This window comes from Gadus chalcogrammus, chromosome 2, assembly GCF_026213295.1.
Source record: "Gadus chalcogrammus isolate NIFS_2021 chromosome 2, NIFS_Gcha_1.0, whole genome shotgun sequence".
NCBI classification, from domain to species: Eukaryota; Metazoa; Chordata; class Actinopteri; order Gadiformes; family Gadidae; genus Gadus; species Gadus chalcogrammus.
In genome coordinates, this window is record NC_079413.1 from 20,226,767 (window position 1) to 20,239,167 (window position 12,401).

The 12,401-nt window shown below is 44.9% G+C and overlaps 1 protein-coding gene across 1 annotated transcript; it reads left to right on the forward strand.

Annotated features, from left to right (window-relative positions):
- On the forward strand, positions 1 to 10,190 carry pih1d1 (PIH1 domain containing 1). The gene is made up of 11 exons (XM_056604888.1): positions 1 to 104; positions 328 to 499; positions 2,157 to 2,214; positions 2,484 to 2,672; positions 4,765 to 4,826; positions 5,737 to 5,818; positions 5,982 to 6,078; positions 6,771 to 6,797; positions 7,736 to 7,814; positions 9,769 to 9,912; positions 10,084 to 10,190. The coding sequence occupies exons 2-11, from the start codon at positions 419 to 421 to the stop codon at positions 10,117 to 10,119; spliced, it is 855 nt and encodes a 284-aa protein (XP_056460863.1). The 5' UTR covers positions 1 to 104; positions 328 to 418; the 3' UTR covers positions 10,120 to 10,190.
- Positions 10,191 to 12,401: the final 2,211 nt, after the last annotated feature.

Below are 12,401 nucleotides of genomic sequence, written 5' to 3' on the forward strand. Positions count from 1 at the left end.
GCTGTTCAGCTGCAAGGACGTCTTTGTAAACAGGAAGTTGCTGCTGCAAATCGCATCTGCTCACCGCTCCACACGTTACTCCTAATAACCACTATCATTTCCAGGTGAACCTGTACCTTATTTATGTTGAGGAATCCCAGCGCCGTTTTAATGTTTTGGCAAACGCTCAGGGAAAGATTTTTAGACTGAAAATCGTGAAACGTAATTGTGAAGTCAAACAATGTCTTCTAGTCTGCTAGCAGAATGTATAAAGCAGTGTTTAAAAAATCTCAATGGAATATCCGAGCTCAGTATGACTAACGTTACATTGTTCTGCACGTCCCGCAGTCTGCAGGTGCTTGGTTTACATCTCTTGATTCTGATCGTTGACTGAAGTCGATTGACTGACCCTGGTCTGGTCTGACGGTAGGCGGTAGCCATGGCGACGGACTCATGCCTGCTGAACTCTGAGGTGGAGCTGCAGCAGCAGGAGGAGCTGTATCAACAGCTGCTCTTAAAGGTTAGATCAGATACATAGCGGGACTCCCCGTTAACGTCAGACGTGTATCATATGACACAAGTATGCAACGTCATTTGAACGAGTGAATGTACAGATTGGATAAGGAGAAGTCAGCAGACACTTCTCCAGAAGAAGCATTCTGCATTCCAAACTAATTTGATTGGCACATAACTTTCCAAAACCGGACATGAGCTTCACCTTATAGTATTCACATCACGTTGCGTTGCCAAGCCTTGTTGATCGACTCTCAGGTCATTAGTCAGTGGTCATGAGACACAGTAATGCCACTTTCCCTTACCTAGAGGTAGTCAGGCCGTTGGGTCTCTGAAGGGGCCCAGCCTCTGGTATTAGCAGAACGATTGGTATTGGAAGTGGTCGTGGCGGTCGGTGTCTTTTTACGGTATGTATTGTGGTAGAAAATAACCGAATTCTATCACTTCAACTAAATAAGAGAGTAGGAGGCAGGAATGGAGGAGTCCGGAGCCAGTATGGCAGAAGACTTTATTGTTACCCGTGAACAAGCAACAACAAGGGCGAGTAGTTTGCAACGCGCTGCTGGATGTAAACGACCCCTGTCCTTTTGTCTTCACACCAAGCTGTTCCCCATATCGTGTGCCCCCCACAGAATGCATACTAGTTCTCCTTTTGTGGCGGGGCCAGTCAGCCATGCATTCATTTAAGATATATTGTTAACATCTGCAGCTAGTCTAAACTTTAAGTTGACGTCAGCGCGCCTTGACCCCAGACTCTCTGCTGCTGTGTCGAGTCTCCCCTGTGTGGGAGAGGTGATTTAGCTACTTTCCACTATTACTGTATTTATATGATATATAGGCCTGATAATAATCATAGTTTGCCATAAAATGTAGGGGTTAATTTCTTCCATATTTTCCCAATGTAGAGTACACTCACTGATACCTGTCTTGTGTGATGCTGGGAATGTACAATGCATTATTGTTTATTATAGATTTTCTATCAACACAAAAGTGATACTTTATTGGGATACACACAATGTATGTTCTATTTTTCTATTCTCATTTCATCTATACAAAAATATATGCACTTAAATTTAACATTTAATCATTCAAATATGACACACGGGACTCATACTGGTCCTCAAGTTTTTAGTTTCCCCATGTTACATCGTTGTAAATCAGAGTGGGAATGTCTGTTGAATATACGATTACCCCCCGCCCCCGAATCAGCTACCACCAAGCAGAATCAACATGAAGGTGAAGGACGACATGAAGTTATTTTTAGTTGGATTGTTTTGATCACCAATAACCGTGCTACGCTACACAACGATTGAATGCGCCTACATTTTTCTATTACTGTTTATGAAGTCGACTCATCTAAAGGGAAGTTAGCAAGCATGATGTCACGTGTAGCTATTTCATTCAAATGAAACGACATACCATGAACAAAATGTGACCAAACGTAGAGTGAATAAAACCTTAATACAGCAACTCGGCTGTGAACATGATTTCTGGCTGGGTCGCGTCAGATCGATTCTCCCCGGCGGTGGTGGTGAATACGACAACTCCCACGATGCCACGCTACTGCAGACGTCATCAAACTACGACTTTAGTTATTGTTATTGATTTTAGAGACTCTGTGATGAGACTGTGGTGATCGAAGCCTTGTATGTGTTTCTGGGCAGGCGGGCGGGAAGGTGCCTAGCGATGCCCTGGACTCCAAACTGATCCGTCCACAGCCAGGTAAAGAGACACACACACACACACACACACACACACACACACACACACACACACACACACACACACACACACACACACACACACACACACACACCAAATACAACAACTGCAGACTACAGCATGAATGCTCCCATTCGCTCGGACCCCCCGTACACATACTAATACTGCACTTAATCAGATGATGGGACACAATTTAATACAGAAGTACTATTGACAGGTATAGAGTGCCGGTATAGAGTGCAGGTTGATGATGTCTCCCCTCCCACCAGGAATGTGTGTGAAGACCCTGTCGCAGACGGACAATCAGAAGATCTTCGTCAACATCTGTCAGTCCCCCTCTGTCCCGCCCCCCCCCGAGCTGTCCAGGGACGAGCTGGTGACCCTCCTCCAATCAGAGGACCCCACCGGCTACAGAGTTCCCATGAGCCTCGGCGAGCCGCACACGGAAATGGACAACGGTGAGTCGTGTTAAACACACGCACGCACACGCATACGCGCACACACAGCCAAATCTCTCCGAGAAGAAACAATACAGGATGTCGTAGAAAAATTACACATATCTCTATGATTACTAGACCATATAAAATAAACTGTTTACATTCTCCTCGGACCTTAAGATACCACCCTTCCTCTCACTAACTGAGACAGGAGAAGATAGTTCAGATTTGCTTTCCCACTGGAGCCAGAGTCAGATAATGAGGCCAGTCCGATCGACTGACTTCTTTGTTGTGCAGATTCCTTTAACTTACTTTCTCCTTAGCCTTTAAACCTTGTTTGCAGACTTGCCGACATGTCCACTTCCCCCATAGTGTATTGCATTTTAACTTGGCCCCTCTCGCCAATCCTAAACTCTCCAGGATGGTCACTCCCACTTACAATCCCCTAAAATAAGATGTGATAAGAATCTTGTTCACCCAGTATCTCCCTGAATGTATCCTAGGTAACTTTGCTGCCTGTACTTTCCCATGATGCTCGATTATTAAATCAAATATTTCCGACGTGTCATAGAAATAAGTTTATCTTTATCACAGGGAAACAATCTAATCTAATCTCTGAACACAGAAAGGTTCCGAATCAGAAAGAACGGGGGGAAAGGTGTTTAGGGAGGAGAGGAGACTAGGCGACGCAAAGGAAAGAGGCCTCTCAGAGGGCAGACGTTGGTACAACGTTTGTTTCTCCCTTATTTAGTCAATTCTGTATTTGTAGTCAGAAAACCGGCCAGCTTTAGTCAACCAGCCATACACAGACGAAAACCATAACATGTTTCAATCTATTATTCTTTGGCCTTGTAAAGGATGGAGCTTGAAAAAAAAAACACTCCAGGACAAATTGGAGTAAAATTTGCTCAGGTACTTTGGGATAAAAAGCCCAAAAAAGAGCTCAGGTACTTTGGGATTAGATTCATTCCTATGACTTGTGTTGATGCTAATTAGATGTATGAACGGACCAAAATGACTTTCATGAAGCAACTGTAGCCAATTTGGAGAAACCAAAGAGTAAGTTTGATTTCGAAACTGTCCAACTGAAAAAGATCCCACCCCTACTGTCTTGCCTCCCTCGAATGTCACTCCCCCAAACCACATGATCAGCTAGCTTTAGCAATAGGTCTGCCTAGCTTTAAGGAAGACTCCATTCATGCACAGGGTCGTTAGGTAGACGACAAGTAAGCAAGGGTTCATTACAGGCACAGGTTTTTTTTAATCTTTTCTCAGCATTTGATTTATTGATCTGGATGTAAAGAGAATTTGTACCAGAGTATGTATGAGAACAAATGCTTCTAAAATAAATGCCCTACCTTAGCTTCAAAACTAAAACCCCTGCTTCAGTAGGGGTCTCCCCGCACGGGGCTTTGCAGTTCATTGTCTCGCTGTGTTTATCCAGCGATCAGAAGTCAGGGAACTGGGTTCTCTTATATAAGACCTTGGCAAGCTCCCAGACATGATGACTCTGCATTAGGTGAATGGAAGCAATGAAGGATGTCCTGGATGTCTTATCATTTTATTATTATTATTATGCACCCAGAGACACACACACATATATATTGAACAGTGAGTTCCTCTACTTCTACTACTACCACTTCAACATAATTTTTGTCCCCTCAAATACCATCCACTTGGAAGCTGGAACATATTATCGGTTAACTGATGAGTGTGAAACCTTATCTGACTGGGCAATCCTTATCGTTGACCCCTGCACTTTGCATTGGAAGGTCGCCTCCGAGTGGAACTTCAGTGTCCTCCTGGGATTGGATCTCAACCTGCAACCTGTTATGCCAAACATACACATCGTTGACCGTTTGCAAAGACCAAATATGTAGTCAGCAATGCACTTACACATGGAAAGGAAAATAATAATATTATTTCAAAGAAGAAATTGAAACGACAAAGACTGAGGCTAGAATGGCCAAGATGTTTGATGCACTTGTAATATGTCTCTACGGGCTCTTCCTTGTTCTCAGGCCACCCCAAATCCCCCACTGGCAGACTCCCGCGTCCTGACGTGATGTTTACCCTGCGTCTGTGGTTAATGTATTGTTTATCTCTCTCTCAGGCTCCCAGAGTTGTACTGCCTACGATGTGGTCATCAGCGAGGCCTTCTACCAAAAGAGCCTGGTCTGTTTGTGGCCTCGTTTTGTTGATATGAATCCTTTATATTAGGTCTACCTTAAAGGAGAACTCCGGTGTAAATTGGATCTGGAATATGTTTAGAATGATAACGAGTTGGAATGTTCGTTTTGGAGCAAAAATGCACATATAGACGCATTCTTAAGATGGCTGTTTTTAGCCGATTCTACCAAAACGCTATATCTTGGAACCATAGGGGCATGTCTCATGGTAAAAACTAAAACACTATTTTAAACCACTTAAAAGGCTAGAAGTAGTCTGACACTTCTTTGGTAGTATAATAAGGGTCTTAACATATGATGATAACTTTGTAAGTGTACATATTGTTTTTTAAAAAGGACATTTTATACACACAATACCATCAGTAGTTCAACCGTCGACGCCATCTTGTCTTTAAGACTCGATAAGTAGATTGACGAACACAGAACTTGCGTGTTGTTGATGGATGACGAAAGCTCTGTGTACGCCAATCCAGCTTTCGAGTCTTCAAGACAAGATGGCGTTGAAGGGTGAACTACTGGTGTTATTGTGTGTAGAAAATGTCCTTTTTATTAAACATCTATAAACTTACAAAAATATCAATGCCTCGTTTTATATGTTACTTAAGACCCTTATTATACTACTAAAGAAGTGTCGGGCTACTTCTAGCCTTGTAAGTGGTTTAAAATAGCGATTTAGTTTTTACCATGAGACATGTCCCCATAGTTCCAATTTTGTAGCGCTTCAGTAGAATTGGCTAAAAAGAGCCAACTTAAAAAATGCGTTTATCTGCGCTTTATTGCTACCAAACGGACATTCCAACTCTTTATCATACCGAACATATCTCAGATCCATTTTACACAGATTTTCTCCTTTAAGGAAGGCTTAATTTAACCGTTTGTGTTTTTCTCTTGTCCAGACGGATCCACTGTTCCAGCAGTTCCTCATCATGGTGTCCTTGGAGGGCTTAGAGAACAAATACCACCTGGAACTGAGCCGAGGTGTGTGTGTGTGTGTGTGTGTGTGTGTGTGTGTGTGTGTGTGTGTGTGTGTGTGTGTGTGTGTGTGTGTGTGTGTGTGTGTGTGTGTGTGTGTGTGTGTGTGTGTGTGTGTGTGTGTGTGTGTGTGTTTCAACTCACTAATAAATTAGTTGTGTGTTTGCAGACTGGAAGATTCTGAAGAACCGGAAATTCTTTGGTTCTGTGAGTGAGCAGAACATTCGAACCAAGAGCCAACCTGTTATCCAGGAACTCCCGCAAACGTAAGGCCTACTAGTCAGCCTGTCTGTCTGCCTCTCTGTCTGTTATTACGGCTTGTGGATGCAGGAACATTTCAACTATATCAAACCCTCGAAACACAAATGAGTGCTTTACAAAGGCAGCCACCACATTTTCTTCACAAAACACAAAAAATGAACGCCATAAAAAAGAAGGCCAAGACTGAATGTATTAGCGCAGAAACCCGTTCTGCTGCGCACAGAAAGGTTCTTAATTGTGAATAAGGAGGACAAAAGTGGCGTGGGAGGAGAGGAAACTAGGCAGACAGAAAGGAGTGAGGCCAATCAGAGGCCAGTTGTATGTTACACGGTTGTTGCTCCCTAATTTAGACAATTCTGTATTTGTAGTCAGAAAACCGGCCAGCTTTAGCCAACCAGCCAAACAGAAAGGAGTAACTAGATATATATAAAACGAAATAATTCTCAATAAGGCCGAATACCAATCTGATCTTATGTTTTTCACTATTAGTTGCTAATGCAGTGACCCAATGTGTCTAGAAAAGAACGTCATCCTTTCTTTGTCCTGAAAAGGACACATACTACAGTTGTATGCATAGGGTAGGATTCAGTTCAACACTGTATAAACCTGATTCAAACCAGGTCAAACCTGTTCTACTCTGGGTCGTTTTACACACTTGTTGTAAAACATGCTTTCGTCTCACTGTTTCCATGTCTAGGGATTGCTCCAGTGACCCAGCTAGAAGGTAACCACCACACACACACTCCCAATCCCTCTTCAAATTCCGAGGTCAAAACGATTGTGAGATAAAGAGGTGTTGTTTCTCTGCCTAAACAAGCACGTGCATGTCTTTATCTTTGCATCTTCATACATCTCTACAGCGTCTCTAAACATCTCTGCATCATGAAGTGTCTCTGTAGCGAGTTTCATGTCAAGCAAGTAGTACCGCAGCCCGCTTGGTGAAAGAATATACCGATACATAAAAGATAAGGAAGTGCAGCGATCTATGGAGCTTTCAAATGGAGGGGTTTGGATCTGGAACAGACCAAATCAACAATCTTTAAAAAAAGATTAGTCCGATTAGATTAGAGTTTTGCTTAACTTCCAAACGGCGTGGCAATGGCGAGGAGAACGCATTTGGCTGGATTTTTTTAAACAAATTATGGCGCGGCCATATTTGAATATGACTTGTTTCCCAGGCAGGGCCAGACTGATATTCATTTGTTTGCAATGCCGGCACTTAAAAACCGTTATTAGCGTTGTGTAGCGTCTATTTCTAGCTATCTTTGTTGTCTACGGGGAAGGGGTTAACCTAGCAGTTGTTAGCGCTTGGCAGATGTTTCTAAGAACATCCTTACTTTACCGACAGCAATATATTGTTGTTTCTCTTTCTTCTGACAAATGTAATTATTGTAAGTCGCATTCGATACTGATAAGGGTAAATGTAAATTGCGTCACACGTGCATATTATCGAACATCGTGAAGCTTTGAGGCGGCTACGTGTTCACAGGGTTCACTCTAGATTTATTAGAAATAGCTTGTCCTCCAGACTTGCCTCGTTCATTTAACTGTTCCTCCCCTCTCTCCCCCTCTCTCTCTCTCTCCTTCCCTCCCTCCTTCACACCCTCTTCCTCTTGTCCACCCCCCCCCCCCCCCCCCCCCCCGTCCCCCGTCCCCTGTTAGACCAGAGTTCAGTCTGCTGGTGGAGCCTCCCACAGGGAGTCCACAGTACCTCATAGCGGAGATCCAGCTGCCTGGCGTGGTAAGACACACACACGCAGACACACACACATGCACGCAGACACACATGCACGCAGACACACACACGCACGCACGCACGCACGCACACGCACACGCACGCACACGCAGGCTCATTGAAAAGAAAAGGCCAAAAAAACGTAGGCATGTCGCATGTTTAAAGACGTTATTGTATTTAATGAATTAAATATTAAAATATATATTGTATACATATACAATTATTTAGTTATAATATTATAAGTAGACCATAGCTTTTATTAAATGATCGTTATAACAAGATCTATATCTGACCGTTGAAAATCCCCTTCCACCGATGTGGAAGGGGATTAACCAAGTTCAGGTATAACCAGACAATATTAAAAATATTTATAACATAAAAACTAGGCTATACTTGCAGCATATCATACATTTGGTTATAGGCCCAATTCGGTTTAAATGTCAGCCTCTGCTGGCCCACAACTAGACCGACGAGATCCTAATAACTATCAAACTAAAGATCAGACACATTCACTGACTGAAGATTATGCAAGTAAAAAGTATATTTCTCGCTAGAAATGTTATTAGAAACACGTTTAACGGTGAATCGGTCCTAAAATATTGCATTTCCCATTCAGATAATAAAGATTAAAATAGGCTACGTCACTTTTTCCCCAAATGCTGGGAGAACGTCTCGCTTAGATGGACGGAACGAAGCGTGTACTACAATTGTTAGTTTTTAAGGTCAGTGATAACTACTGGCACGACGGCTCATTTATTTACCTCTCTGTCCGGCAAATAAATCATCTCATATAGTCTAATGGTAAACTACTTTGATGCTCCCATAATGAACGCTATCTGTTATATGTATTAATCATTCATCTCAAAGGAGTCTGCACTATAAGCCAATGTTTAAACCAACTTTCTCAGAAGGGTTACGCCTAATATTGGTGTCGCAGCTCATCAAACCATGACCTCTGGAGGACCTCTCTCTTCTATCTGCCTCATTCCCTCTTCTCCTTCCTCCTTCCTCACACGCACGCACGCACGCACGCACGCACGCACGCACGCACGCACGCACGCACGCACGCACGCACGCACGCACGCACGCACGCACGCACGCACGCACGCACGCACGCACGCACGCACGCACGCACGCACGCACGCACGCACGCACGCACGCACGCACGCACGCACGCACGCACGCACGCACGCACGCACGCACGCACGCACGCACGCACGCACGCACGCACGCACGCACGCACGCACGCACGCACGCACGCACGCACGCACGCACGCACGCACGCACGCACGCACGCACGCACGCACGCACGCACGCACGCACGCACGCACGCACGCACGCACGCACGCACGCACGCACGCACGCACGCACGCACGCACGCACGCACGCACGCACGCACGCACGCACGCACGCACGCACGCACGCACGCACGCACGCACGCACGCACGCACGCACGCACGCACGCACGCACGCACGCACGCACGCACGCACGCACGCACGCACGCACGCACGCACGCACGCACGCACGCACGCACGCACGCACGCACGCACGCACGCACGCACGCACGCACTCCCAAAAACACACTCACACCCAAAAACACACTCACACCCAAAAACACACTCACACCCAAAAACACACTCACACCCAAAAACACACTCACACCCAAAAACACACTCACACCCAAAAACACACTCACACCCAAAAACACACTCACACCCAAAAACACACTCACACCCAAAAACACACACACACCCAAAAACACACACACACACACACCCAAAAACACACACACACACACACCCAAAACACACACACACACACACCCAAAAACACACACACACACACCCAAAAACACACACACACAAAAACACACACACACACACGCACAAAAACACAAACACACCCAAAAACACACACACACACAAACACCCACACACACACACACCCCCCCCCCCCCAGCGGTCGTGCAGGGCGCTGGTCCTTGACGTGGGGGAGGACCGCCTGGTGCTGACGGCCCGGCCCAACCTCTTCCACCTCGACGTCTTCCACCCCCTGCTGGTGGACCAGGGGGGCAGCGTGGCCCAGTTCAACACACACACACAGGTAACACACACACACACAGGTAACACACAGTACAGCACGCACACACACCTAACACACACAAACAGGTAACACATGGGCAAGTAACACACAGATTCACACAGGTAAACCTGGGTTATATGTTGCTAAGTATTAATAATTAAAACAGACCCTTTTCCTCTGTATTCCTCTCAGATTCTGACCATCACAATGCCTGTAGTGTCTTCATGATGCCAGTCTCAGTGTCTACTTGTTATTTAAAAGAAGAATGTTGTAAGAGAAATAAACATTATTTTTTAAAGTATATCAACTGTGGTCTTCTCTTTATTTCATATAGGCCTACATATGTTACAATCATCCATGATATTATTTGGATTAATGGCTTTGCACGGTGAAGAGATGCATATAATGTGTTGTTCTACTTTACAGTAGGCCTACAGGGAAATAAACAAACATGTTCGATTATTTCCATGTGTCGGACAAGCTGCAAGCTGCAAGCTGCTCTGGCAGCTCTAATAAACGTACAGGAGCCTTCCACGAAATGTACAGGATATGTACAGATGGTATTACCAGAGCCCGTCTACGAATATTAGACATTCTCTGGTATTACTGTACAGGGAAGGATCTTTTTGGTTTTCGCAGCGCAAATAAGAGAAGAAGGAAGATTCTACGCATGCGCTCAGACATGGCGGTGTTGCGCGATAGTGTATCACAGCACCTCCTAGCCGCCCGGCGTGCATACCCAATCGAATTCCAGGCACTTGCGTCACCGTATGCACGCAGATTTCCTCCCGAAAACGCTTGTCTAAACGCAGAATAAAAAGACAAGACGCGACGCCACTTTTGAGTTTTCTGTTAGACCGTCATCATGTAAACTAAAGTGAAGACGCGAAGCCACTTTTGCGTCTTCTGGTCAGACCGTCATCTTGTAAACGTAGCTAAAGTTTACTTTTAATTTTGGCTGCCTCCAGTAATATGATTTGTCGAAACAAATCTGAAACCAAATGAAGTGAAAGGGCCCATTCATCCCTATTCGATCTTGTCTGCCGGGAGGCTTGAGATGATCGATCTGAAGTCTGTTTTGCAAGTAAATACTCCAATGTCTTCCCTCTTCATCTTCGATAATTTTCTCTGTTTGCATATTAATTTTATTGACTGAAACGGTACCATGCAGCATTTAACTAGGATTAGACTATCTTTAGCTGGCAACAAGAGTTGCCATCTATAGATAGACAAATAAAAGCTGTAAACTGAATTTCAAGTAATATTTTCATCATCATAAAATGCCGTAGCCTACATTTTAAAATGCTGTACATGTCATTGTTGTACAACAACAATGAGCTGTATATTGTTGAAATGTCTTTACATCCCGATACAGTGATTATTTTTACAGCAAGTCGTCTGCAACTTTTTTTGCCGGCAACTAGCAATAAAACATTTAACATTTAACAGCCGTTTACAGCAGTTTGTTACAGTGTATGTTACGTCCTCCTAACCGGAAGCTATTGCCGTCCTATAAGGCTGTACCCCTCTTGAGTCTGTATCTGTGTGGGTTTAAGGGCTTGAGTTGGGGAGCCCCGTTGGATGACATCTGTCTGGCCATGTGATACTGCAGCTTGTGATAAGTGGGCAACTGGAACGAAGACTATATATACACACCCCCACGACCAGCCGAATCCATGCCCACAGTGCTTATCATACCTCAAGGCTGCGTTTGGACATCACCCTTGCTTTTTGTTCAGGGCTTTTCTTGGTAATTCGAGATGGTCAAACAGTGCTCATCATGATCTGACCAAATCGCCCAACAAGTTAACATGGATTCATGCTAGAATCACCCTTTAATGGACAATAAAGCCCATCTTAAAGCCATCTAAAGATAGCTGTATCTTCTATTTAGGAGTAGGGATTCTATATTTGATCACGCAACACGCAGGGCTATGACTGCAAGCAATATTAAAAAATAACATTAACTGGAAATTCTGGGTAATATGGAAAGCTTCTGGTACTCAAATCCAACGGAACAAAATGGTGGGCGTCGTCTCGTGGGATTCCTGGGATTTGGTTTACAGCCTTTGGCATTTTCTCATGGACAACGTCGTTGCTATCTGTACAGAGAAGAACACGTCACAAAAAATCGACTTTCCACACGGCCAACAACAGGCTGAGGAGGTCTCAGTTTCAAACCCGACCGTATTTGTCTCCGGAAGTCGGTTCAACCTTCGAGTTGGTTCAAAACGTGCCACACGAGGCACTAGATCCCGCTCCCGCTCCACTCCAGGCTCTCTGTGACGGAGCGTTTCAGAGGGAGACAGCAGCCCTTCATGGACGGAGACAGGACCGGCCAGTATCCTTTCTATTTGCGGGGGGGTGGCAGGTCCTCCCTTTGTCACCCCACTCATCATCCCTTCTGACCTCCCCGATCCATCACCAGCGCCTCACCCAACACCCCTTCTCCCTCCCCCTTTCATCAGCCCCCCTCCCTCCCTCACCCATCACCCCCCCTCCCTCACCCA